Below are 12,381 nucleotides of genomic sequence, written 5' to 3'. Positions count from 1 at the left end.
TGTTGGCCATTATAACTTCACTAATAGACTGCAGAGCTCCTGTGCGTGGCAGTTTGCATTGAGAATGGAAGGTTAATTATATTTGAGCTGCTGATTCCTTCTCTCCTCGGAAAAGACTGAGCACTTTGACAATCCCAGGAGCTCACTGCTGTTAAACCAGTAAAAGTACTTTATTGAAATTTTCTTTGTTGGTCAGGAATGAGTAGATGTTTCAAATGAGATATAAGCGCCAGGCTGGGACAGCCGCTAATGTTTCTTCCAAAATAATCCTTGGACAGCAAGCTGAACTCATACTTCCCTTAGATATCTGCACAGTCTCCTGTGGATGGGTAAAAACTTAAGAATTTAATAACTGCTTGCAACAGTATGTATGGAAGAATCTCAGAAGATTGAAATTACTCAGGAGTTGGGGTGTCAGTGAAGGGAGATTGTAGGATAATCAGCTATTAGTTGACCTGAAAGGGATACTTATTTAATAATGAACAATTATAAATAGAGGAACTGTGTTGAAGTGCCACATCACATTTAGTTTTACAGTTCCTCTGGTATTGTATAAACAAAACCAGCATTTTTAGACAAAGAAAACAGTGGGAGTGAACGTTGCCCTTGCATTGCAACCAGAAGAGAATGTTTATGCATTGGAACCCAAAATCAGGTGAAATTATCCTGTACCTGAATGTCTGTTATGAATTTGAACTTATAATACAGTTAGTGAACAGTTTATGAACTTTCTGAGCAAACCATGAAGTAATGTGCTATTGTTCATCAATACGTGGTAGAGAGCAGTTGGTTTTAGAGACAATCTGGAGGAAGCTAACTGTACTGACTTTTATCTTGAGATATTTGCATTTTCCAAAACTTGAAACGGTAAAATTCCTAAGAAGAATGCTGAACTGAAAGGAAACTTTGCACAAAATCTTGCAAAATTGTCAGTTTTTGCATATCACCTGTTAACAAAATGAAAGCTGAAAACTTCTGATTATAAAACTTAGTTGTGCAGTACTTATATGATTTAAATTTAAAAATAAATGTTAATTCATTTACTTCTAACTATATGTTTCCTCAGTACTTCTTAAAAAAATACTGCCTGCATTAGAGACAGCATGTAATCACTACACAGGAGATGAGCACCTAACACATGACTGCAGTGCAGAACCTTTTATGAATTCCACGCATAGGGATAAACTCCACTTCGGAGCATATGTAAATCAAAGAAACAGTATGTCAGCTGGACTGATTGATAGAGTTGCTGAGCACCAATAATTTCCGTGGAAGGACCATGTGCAAAACATGATCACCTTCTTGTGCACGTAACATTCCTACATTTTGTTAGCTCGCTTAGGAAATATTCCATTAGGTACATACTTTTGATCCAAACTTTCTCAGCCAGTCTGGATATTAGACAAGAGTGCTGGCTATTTTGTAATGAGTCTGTTTTGCTTCCAGGCAGCTAGTAAATTTTGAGGTTGAAGTGTTGCAACACAATTTTGATTGTTTCTGAGCAACTTTGGCAAGTGAGCCACTGGCTGAGCTTTTTGTTTGTAATATCTTTTGATCTTTAATGGCCAACAATAGTAATATATTAAGAGCGCGACATGACTTCGATGCTTCTGAGCACACACAGCTGTTGTGAAAGTGTAATTCTGTTCACACCTTAAGGACCGTCTCACTAAACACCTCAACAGGTATGTACTGAATTATTAGGCCTTTCAAGATTCCCTGTCAGATTTTACATTAAAAATTATAGGGTAGCAAACACTGCCATCAGCTATCAGTTCTACATTTAACCTGACTATCTGCTTACAAAGTCGGCTATCCTACCTCCCCAAATGCCATCTGAATGTTAACATTTTTTATGCATTCCATGGCGATGACAAATTGTTTTCTGACTCTAACTCTTGATTAAGTATGCAAAAGGCATGTTTGCCACTGCCAACAAACCAATAATTCTCACTAACATCTTCAGAGTTACAACATTTATAAAGTTGCAAAGTGGAGTAAACAAACCATCTGTTTGGCTTTACCATATATGTCATGCTCTCTTATTAGCATATTACGATTCATTTAGTAAACAAATTTGGTGATTTCGTTCATGTCAAAGTTAGAGGGAGCTTGAAGATGATTAACATTCCTGGGACAGGCACATTAATACATTGCTTCCTCTGCAAAGTTAAATGGCTTCTCAGGAGAATCACCCCTTGTTGACAAGATGAGACTGTCAATTTTGTTTGCCTGCCACATTAGGGGCCGTAAGGGGATGGGAAGCTCTGAGAAAGAGAAGCAGTGTAGGCAGCATAATTCACTGCGAATTGAAAAAAGAAGTCTAATTCTGATAAATGGTCGACCCCAATACATCCTACCTGTTATTACAACAGACGTGCCGTATCTGTGCAGTAAATTAGTTAAACCCCTAAAGAGTTTGATGGGAGCTTATCTTCAAGTGAATAATTTGAGTGTAGAGGGAGCTGTCTTCGTGACCAGTGTGAGTGATTTGTTTCATATTGAAAGGGATTGAAATGACTGGGCTCCACATCTTTAATTTGCAAGAACTTGCTTGTCCTTTATTTCCTGCATTTAATAAGCACTTTTTTTTTTTTTTTTTTTTTTTTTTTTTTACTTTTTTTAATAGGTGCTGAACTGTATTTTACCTTTTGGATTTTCTCCCTATGAAAGGTTAATATTTTTCAGATTCTATGCAATTTAAAGCCTCAATAACTGATGTTTATTACCTATATGCTAATGTAAGAATGCTCTAGTTTTATCAGGAAGCATAGTGTTTTAGCTTCACTCATTGTTCTAAAGTCTGGCCCCTATCCCTACTTTCCCTCTTTCTCTTAGATGTAAATTAAGCTTGATCAGGTACACAGAATTGCTAATGCACAGGTGGAAGCCTTGACTTTTTTCAGATAAAGGTGAATTTCATAATTTAAGTCAGATCAGGATTTCATCCCTTCATTATCTTTGCTTAAATTTATGGATTTTTTTTATTTTTATATCTTAAAACTAACAAACCAATAACAAAAATCAAGCAGCATATCTCAAAGATTACTGAATGGTAAAAATAGAATAGTAACTGAGGAAATATTTTTTATTAGTTTCCACTAGTAATTAAGTTACAAGAACTGTCTCACTGTTGATTTTCTTTAGTAAATGAGATAAATGATTGCTGTTGCATTCTTGAAGAAATACAAGAATTAAGGCCATATATTTCCTCAGCTAAATATAACAGTGCACATATTTATGAGGAAAGATAAATATGTACACTGTTATATTTAGTTAAAGCATTACTTTCTTTGAGTTTAGTTGCACGAAACTTGGCATTTTCAGTCTGTGTAGATTATGAGATAGCAAAAAATTCTGCATGTACTTTTCATTGTGTTCACATATTTTGATCCTTTTTGTGAGTTTCTGACTTAGATAAGCAGGAAAGGAACATGAAATTGAGGTAAGACCACAGTACTTTGATATGCAAGAAAATAAATAATGTTGAATTCAAAACTAAAGAAACACGCATCTTACTTGAAGGCCTGTGAGGTGAAAAGAAACAAAGAGAACTTTGGCTTACATATAAATATTGAAAAAAGTACAGGCTGAATGTTGAGAAAAATTCCACAGAGCTAAACTTAGGTATGGAAAACATAGGATAAATTAATGGAAGTTATGTTGCTTATATGTAGATTGTTTTGAAAGTAATGCCTCCTATTTATTTCAGTGGAAAATAAAATAGACAGAAAGAGCAATATACAATAATACTGCTTGATTGATCTGATTGAGCAGATTCTCAGCTACAAACTGCTATTTTTCAACAGTCACTGCCATTAGCTATGCATTTTCGCCAACAGTGAATAAGAGCTTGCATGGTCATCTAGAACGTGACTTGTCTTTCACATCACTCTCACCACTGCTGAAAAGCACCATCTATCTCACTGTGCTTGCATCCACTGTTCAGTCTCAGCAAATGTTCAGCAAGCTTCAGTGAATGTCAATGAGTGGCATTTTTTCTGCATGAAGGAATTCATGCAGACACACTTCCATGTCAGACACCATTCTGTCAGCCTGCTTCTCTGCTGACATCTATCACATGACAACCACATGTAATGGAATATTTGTAGGAAGGTTCAACCTCTACTGCCATACCACCCACATCCACCTCTGACATTGGAGCCAAGATAATAAAATAAGAGGCATTACTTTTGGAGCATTCTTTGAAGCACAAGCTGGTCTAACAGCACCTTGTTTTATTGCGGCACGAGTATAGCTTGTATGGGACCTGTACAATCTGAGCCATCACTTCCATAACCATCTTTAATAAGAGGTTTGGCAATCTCCATGTAAACCATCGGACAAATGTATCCTGGCATTTGATTTTGCAGGAGAATGTTAAAACTGCTAATATTTGTGTTATTTCAGGTAAAAAAATAATAATAAAAAACCCACAAATATTCTGTCTTCTTAGAGAAAAATGCCAACTGTTGTCTGGAAAAAATAGAGATGTTTAATGCTTAATTTTTAATGCATTACATTTTGAAATTTACATTTATTGTATTACCTAATGCTAGATACACTTAAAGCAAAAGTTGCCCAAAGACTGAAAAGTAGACCTGGACAAAGACTGATGGTTCCCTTGCTCTAAACTCCTGTCTGTGATTTCTTTGAGTTCTTTGAATGATGTTGCTTGGTGATGGTGGCATTACTTTGGCAAATCATTTAGGCCAGAAAACATGTTTTCAGAATATCTGAAGTAGGAGATTGGAATAATTGTTCTATTTGGAAACATTGGAGGAAAGAATTTAGGAAAGAATTATTCATTTCAGATTTTTTATGAATACTGCGAAGGGCTTTGATGTTTGAGTGATATTTTCATAAAGGCACTTTGTCACTTGCACTTATCCAAAAGCAAAGGCCAATAGCTGGGACATTCAACTGAGACATAGGCTGGCTTTGCCTTCCTGTCTGACTGCATTCAGAATAGGTAAATGGATTTCTCTCGTTCCTCAGCAACTTCTGCTGAATCGCTCTCTTTTCTCTCACTCACTAAAAATTGAAATACAATAATGTATTTCTCATTTAAAAAAAAAAAGAAATTAAGAAAATTACACTTTATGTTTCACTTTCAAAAACCTGCACTGCCTCAGACTGTTCACAAAACATTTAAGCCTATTTTTCATGCAGATCCTTTTGTGTTCTGTATGATACCTGAATTTAAACAAACTGAATATAATATCTGAATTCCCCAACTCTGCTGTGCTCATTGGAGTGCGTTTTGTCCTAGTGCTGATAGGACTGCAGCAATGGGTGCATCCAAAGTTGGCCTTGAGTCATGCATAGAATTTATGCCAATTTCCACACCAGTACAAATTCTAATTTGTGATAAATTCCTCCTCTTTTTGCATCAAGCAGAGATTAAAAAAAGACTGACTACATAAACTAAAATAAAGCGGGCATTACATTTTTCTTTGCAACAAATGGATAGTAAATTAACAAAATCAGATTCATTGACAAGTGTAGAAAGGAACTGCTGATGGGAACCCAGTTTGGATTTATGAGCTGTGTAAATGGCATGTAAGTTTAATTGACCATATTTCCTAAGCTTGCAATCTCTTTTCTTCTGTTGAGGCATAGTGCATCTCTCACAAGAGAAGCTTGCTAGTAGTAGATGGGGTGGAACCAACAACAAATTCTAATTATGAAACAATACTTCCATGAATTTCACAAGGGAAGGAAAATGCTACCACCAGTGGGATCATGCCCACAGTCAAAAAGCTGCTTTAGTCAGTGTAGCACTCCGCATTTTGCTAGTGAAAGGACAGTGTTGAACAGGAAAGTGAGATGTGAGTTGGCCACAAACTGAGATTTTATGTGAACCGTCATTATCATTATCATCTTTTCAGCAGCACTGATGCATTTTGAAGATCATTGTATTTAGAAAGCTGAATTCCCTCCTGTGAGAACTTTCCACATAGTTTTGCCCAGCATATGTCTAATTCATGAGTAATAACTTGGAAGAAGAATGTTAATTATATGAAAAATAAGGCATTCTGGGCTTTCTAAAATAAACCAGATTTTGCTAAAGTTTTCTTGCCACAATAGGCTGCATCCCAAAACATCCTGGAAAAATATTCTCCTTGGTTTTAAGGGTACATGACACGTAGTACAGAGCTGAACAGATGCTAGGAGAGTCCTTGGCACAGGTATTATTTCCAACTGTTGGAACTAACCAATTTCACTATCTCTTTTTGCATAGGACAGGGTAGATCTGATAACTGGAGGTGAGTGAGATCTGCATTTAGTTAAACTCTTTTGTCCTCATATGTATCTTGATGCGGGCACTGATCAATTGTCATGCAACATTTCCATAACTAGGATCAAATCTCTTAATTTATTAGCTGGTGCACAAGTAAGAAATCTAAGAAGTCCGGAGTCATTCAGAGGATTTTTCTGTGTTGATTATTTTATGTTTTTTGTGCATATGCATACTTCTGACATTCATGTTGGTATGAAGCATTTTTCCTTGCCAAGACAGCAGTGTAAAGGGCATGAGAGACAGCCTTAGATTGCCTAGCTCAGGGATGAGGAATAATGCAGCTGTGAAAAGCTGGAGCTTGCTCTTTCTTACTTTGTGATTTTCTGACCTGTTTGATGGCAGCGATCAGGCAATGGAATAAATCACTGTGCCTCATCTTGGTTGGTGAACATATTGTTTGTATAAACTCAGAAGAAGGAGCAGTGAGTGGCATTGTAGATATGTCCTGGAACAGAACAGCCAAAGAAAGAAACTGCAGGTGCTGTGGGGAGGAGCAGAGGACTGGTGACAAGGCTAGCATTGGCTATGGAGGACTTGCTAATACTTGTATGTGGTTAAGCAGAAAAAAAGGATTTGAAAAGGATTTCAGTGAAATGCATCATCAAAAGGAGAGAGAGAAGGGGGCTGAAAGTAAAAGCAAAGCAAAACAAAAACAAAGAAAAGATGTCAGCATTGCAAATGAGGAGAGGAGCAAAGAAATAGTTACATGTATCAAGATGAAGCAATGTATGGGCTTGGCCAATATTTTTAATACTCATCTTCTTCTTATATCACTCTGATTGCTGTGTACATCAATTTGGTCTGAATGCAGTGTCTGCCACATATCCTTCTGCCTTTCCATTTGGATAAGATTCTTCATGGCTTCACAGCAAATCATGATTCATTTCTACCTGTAAACTCAGTCCTACTCTAGTTGGCAATTGCCAATGCTTGCCTTTTCCAAAATAGCTCCCTTTATGAATTTTCCAGCTCTTTCTAATCTGTCTATATCTTAATTCCACTTTTTTTTTCTTACAGAGCCATTTTTCAGAGCAGCACTTGCACACATGGACATGCTTCTGCACAGGACTCCCTTGTTGTCTCTTCCCAAAGAAACCCTAGGAATGCTGTAGCCAATCCTGAAAAGATCATTCCTTATGCAGGGCACTTTTCAAGCAGCACCCTGTGTAGGATGCTTAGTCTGTGCCACATTTTAGTAGTGCTGCAGACAGGAAGGGATGAAAGGTCAGACTGTGCACTCTAGACTTGCGTGTTTATAAAAACGTACTGTTCTGTCCCTCTTATCCTACTGGTCATCCAACTACTGGAACTGTGTATGACTAGTAGCTTTAGCTTTTAATGTTAATTCTTGCAAAGTTTGAGCCTCTGTGACTTCGGATTTATCCCAAGATTTCAAATCCCCAGTGTCCATCTATGAACTTTTCCTGACAATACCGTCCTCTCATACCTAACAGAATTTTTTAACATATGATATTTAGGGAGAGTGTTAAACACAAGTGAAATAGATTAAGAAATGAATGTTAGAAGAATCAATTCTTTTGAACTGTGGTTGCATAATGGAAATCGACTGCTATGAATGAACCTATGTTCAGAAGTTATGAACAGCAGAGCTAATGCACTGCCATGAGTTCATCTTTATTATTGCATTATATCTGAATCAATTGATAAAGTAGTTTTTTTTTTAAGACTAGGAATGGCACTTAATTGAATAAAAGTCAATGTAATTATATTAGAAGAATCCAACAGTACTGCTGACAGCGGAAAAGGGACACTACTGAGCAGAGTGCCAGAACTTGTCCACACATTTCTGCACATCGTTTGCCTGACAGATATTATGGGCTGGTACATACTTTAATTAGATTACTGATTGCCACTGCTGTAAGTGAGAATTGAATAAGGGAGGCATCTCTCCTTATCAGAGCATCGGCAGGCTTTGCATCCTTACACTGGTCTTTCTCAGAATGGTCTCTGTCCATCTGGGGCTCAGTGGCCCCTCTTCAACATGATAATTTATTCTTATCTCTTAATTCAGTGAGTGCTGAAGTTATTTTCACTTCACGGCTGGCTGTTGTTCTTCTCAGCAGCAAACTATGGAAAAAGTAAGCGCAAATGTGTGAGAAATAACAGTAATAGCTATTCTGGCTAGTCACTACACTGCAGAAAATTGACGTAGCAGGGGAGTGAGGAGGGGAGAGGGGGAGAAATCATAAGAAGTAAATACATGAGCACTTTATGAGTAGTTTGCAGTTAGCATTATGATGATAAGCACAAATACACTTTTATGGTCATGTAATAATAACGGTCAGTGTGGACAGGCCTTCACAGTAAGCATTTCCTGTGCAGCACTGAGCAACTTTACTTGGAGCTTTATGCCATCTGACACCAGGAAGGCAAGGGACTGTCAGGTCTACTGTTTATCATTCATGTATGTGCACTCTGCATGCATCTGTTTAGAACTCATTTGCGGATGATGATGGGGATGCTGTGAATATGCTTTGATTAATTTGCTTTATGTTTTTCATATTGTGTGGTTGAGTCAGTAGCCATCAGGACGACAGTGTAAGTGAGATTACAGCTGACAAAAACAGTTTCACAATCAAGACTTTTTAAAAGTCTGTATTTTATTGGTTTCAGATATTATTTTCATTTGTCTTTTTTTTTTTTTTTTTCATTCTTAACCAGATATGTCTGGATTGGAATGTGAATTTGTTCTTTCTCTCTCTCCTCTCTCTTTCTTTCTTTCTTCCTTTCTTTCTTTCTCTTCTCTCTTCTCTCTCTCTCTCTTTTGTGATCTCAATTTAGCAAAAGATTAGAAAGCTGATCTTATCACAAGGTAAGCTCAGCTCAGTGTGGGAATATGCATAATTACAGTTCTGCGCCTCAAAAAAGCAATGGTGCTATATTTGCTTGTGTGAAAGGAATGTTTCCCATGTGGGAAAATTAAAAAAATAAAAAGAAACAAGGAATGCTCTCCACTTTTTTCTCTGCCCTTGCCCATACCTCTCAACTGTCTCACTTTAGGAGAGAAATTCTCCATATATACCTCCTGCACTAGAATAATTGCATCCCGAGCAGAAATGATTGAATTAAACTGCACTTCAACATCAGTTTTACGTCAGAGAAAAGTTATCTGCGCTTGCAGGTGAGCGGGATTGCTCACCTCTATTGTTTTATCTTTATTTATTACTATAAATTATGATCAACAGATAGATGAATCACAGAATAAGTGACATAAAAATGTACTCTGGATATATTTAATCTGCCTACGTTTACATTTTCCTTGTTAATCTATAGTATACCATGTTTGGGACTTCAGCTGGTTGAGAGGTATGTTTCCAAGGGTTTCTTAAAACAAAAGCTACTGATAAGGAAATACCGCTAATAGCTATTGTTTCTCTTCTCCTTTTTTTTTTATTACAGTAGGATCTAAATGTCTGTAAAATATTTAATCATTGTTATGTTTTCCAGTGCCAATTTTATGCCTAGTGCTTTCTTGCAAATTAAAGTATTCTTGTGTTAAAACTCTCTCTTTCTCTCTCTCTTCCCCACCCCCATCCCTTCTTTCCTTTTCTTCCTACATTTGGGCTCTGATCTGCAATTTATAATGGGCAGACAGACTGGTGAGTCTGCATGTTGTAAATTGCGGGTTTGGGTCCTTAGCTTGCAAAGAATGTTACGCAGTAGAACTTCGCTAATTCTTTTGTTACTGACTTGAAAATCCAGTCACCCTCCAAAGAAGCTAAATAAATATTTGTCGTTTACTCAGTAATGGTGCACATTCTGAATACTGAACCCTAAAGTTTTCTAATATTGAAAACTTTGTACTGATTTCTCATCATTAAGCACTTTGACAAAAAGAGCATGTTCTGTGGTCAGAGGTCTTTGGTGACTATGTTTGTTGGTTGCATTCTTAATCTAGAAAATGCAGTTTTTGAAAGAGGGTTTCCTGCCACTACTGCAAATAAGTGAGGTTCTACTGCAATGGATAAATAAAGCCAATGTCAAAAGTGGAGAGTAGAATGCAGCATTTAAAATAATACGCTGTTTTACACAGTTACTAACCCAAAGGCTTATGTTTGTTTGCAAATGTGTAGCTTTACTTCTTGAGAACAAAGGCCCTGATCCTGCAAAACACTTGAGAATATTTTAACTTGCAGCTCTTGGGATCTGGTCCAAAGACCACTGACGTCAGTGACAGCTTTTCCAGTGTCTCTCGAGCACTCATATTGACTTCAGCACATACCTAAGCCAAAGCCCATGGTTAAGCATTTTGATTGATTTGGGGCAAAATTTTGATTGCCATCAGCTTTTTTGTTGTTTGTTTGTTTTTCTGAAAATTACATTGCTTGGGTCATTCAACACTATATCAGGCACCGTACTGGGAAGAATGCAGTGAGGACTGGCAGTGTCCTCCCAGAAGGATGGAACCAGTGACTTTGGCTAAGTTTTTCAGAAACTTACATGTGAATTTCAGAGACTTGTTCTCCTAAACGCTTCAAGTCTTCTCCATGATGGTTTGGCCTGATTCTGAATCCCTTTACACCAGAATTAAATTATCAGAATCAGGACCTCTGACTATGTATCATTCAGTTACCTGCTTTTTTTTTTTCCTCCTATCTTTCATTTACACAGTTACGTGAATACATATGTATGTATATTACATATTTATATGTATATATGTATAAATATATAAAGATCTGGGTATAGGCATGGATATAGAGATATAGAGATACAGGTATAAATGTACACAGATACTCCAGATATTAACACTATTTTCTCCAGAGAGATTTTTAGGAAGGCCTGTGGGGGTTCAGGGATTGAGAACAGCACTGCATTTTCTGTTAATCTGACTTATAATTTAGGAAATATCAGATATAAGGGCTGTAGCTGCTGCTGGGGTCTAATGTTGAGGAGCAGCAGCTGAAAAGTGGGGGTTTATTTTGCTTGACTTGTTTTGTCCAATGGACTTGTTCAATTTTAACAAGCCTGAATTTAACAAGACGCACAACTAGGGGATATTTGTATGCTATTGCTAAATCAAAATTTTGGTTTGGTGCTTGGCGATTGTACTTTTAATCAAAAATACTGTACATTTTTCCTTTCTTCCCTTCCCTCTTCCTTTCCCAGACACAGTGCTAATATAAACCTGCACCGTAAACTGTTGACCAAAGAACTGGATGACATGGGCCTGGACTCCTCACAGCCTTCTCTTAGTAAGGACCTTCGTGATGAATTTTTGGTGAAGATATATGGCGCTCAGCATCAGATGGGGCTTGACATAAGGGAAGACACCTCCTCGCCTGCTGGTACTGAGGATTCCCATATGAATGGGTACAGCAGGGTCATGTCAGAAGACTATATGGTTCTAGACCTGAGCACCACCTCCAGCATCCAGTCGAGCAGCAGTATCCATTCCTCAAGAGAATCTGATGCAGGAAGTGATGAGGGCATTCTCCTGGATGACGTCGATGGGGCAAGTGACAGCGGGGAATCTGCCCACAAAGCAGATGCCCCTGCCTTAGCTGTAGGTATGGGCACTGATGTCCCAGGATCCCTCATGTTCAACAGTGTTTCGGTGAGCAACGGTGGGATAATGTGTAATATTTGCCACAAAATGTACAGCAACAAGGGAACCCTCAGAGTTCACTATAAAACAGTGCACTTGCGAGAGATGCACAAATGCAAAGTCCCTGGGTGCAACATGATGTTCTCCTCTGTCCGTAGCCGAAACCGGCACAGTCAGAATCCCAACCTACATAAAAACATTCCCTTCACTTCAGTAGATTAGTTCAAGGATGGACACAGCATAATGTCAGCTCTCAGAGAGGGCCCACCACATTTGAACTGCCATATACAGCCTCCCTTGATATATATATATATATATATATATAAAAATATACATATATATATAATCTTTTTCTTTTCTTTTTTTAACAAAAGAAAGAAACACCAGGTGCTTTTTTCCCTTTGTTGGTCGTTGGTTTATTTTTTTCTTTTTTTTGGGGGGGGATAGAAACAAAAAGGTGGGATCTTTAATCTAGGGTAAGATACCCTTCAAGGAAAAAAAAAAAAAAAAA

At 37.5% G+C, this 12,381-nt stretch overlaps 1 protein-coding gene across 1 annotated transcript in view; it reads left to right on the top strand.

Moving 5' to 3' along the window:
- The window catches only part of BNC2 (basonuclin 2), a 335,385-nt gene extending 323,293 nt beyond the window's left edge, over positions 1-12,092 (top strand). The window contains exon 6 of the mRNA XM_042826800.1: positions 11,432-12,092. Within this exon, the coding sequence (XP_042682734.1) occupies positions 11,432-12,092 (661 nt within the window). The remainder of the gene's footprint in view (positions 1-11,431) is intronic.
- Positions 12,093-12,381: the final 289 nt, after the last annotated feature.

Source organism: Centrocercus urophasianus, unplaced genomic scaffold, assembly GCF_019232065.1.
Source record: "Centrocercus urophasianus isolate 14NV4802_14NV808 unplaced genomic scaffold, USGS_Curo_1.0 seq_27, whole genome shotgun sequence".
Classification (NCBI taxonomy): Eukaryota; Metazoa; Chordata; class Aves; order Galliformes; family Phasianidae; genus Centrocercus; species Centrocercus urophasianus.
Note: the sequence above shows the minus strand (reverse complement) of the source record. Positions and strands in the feature narration are given on the sequence as shown.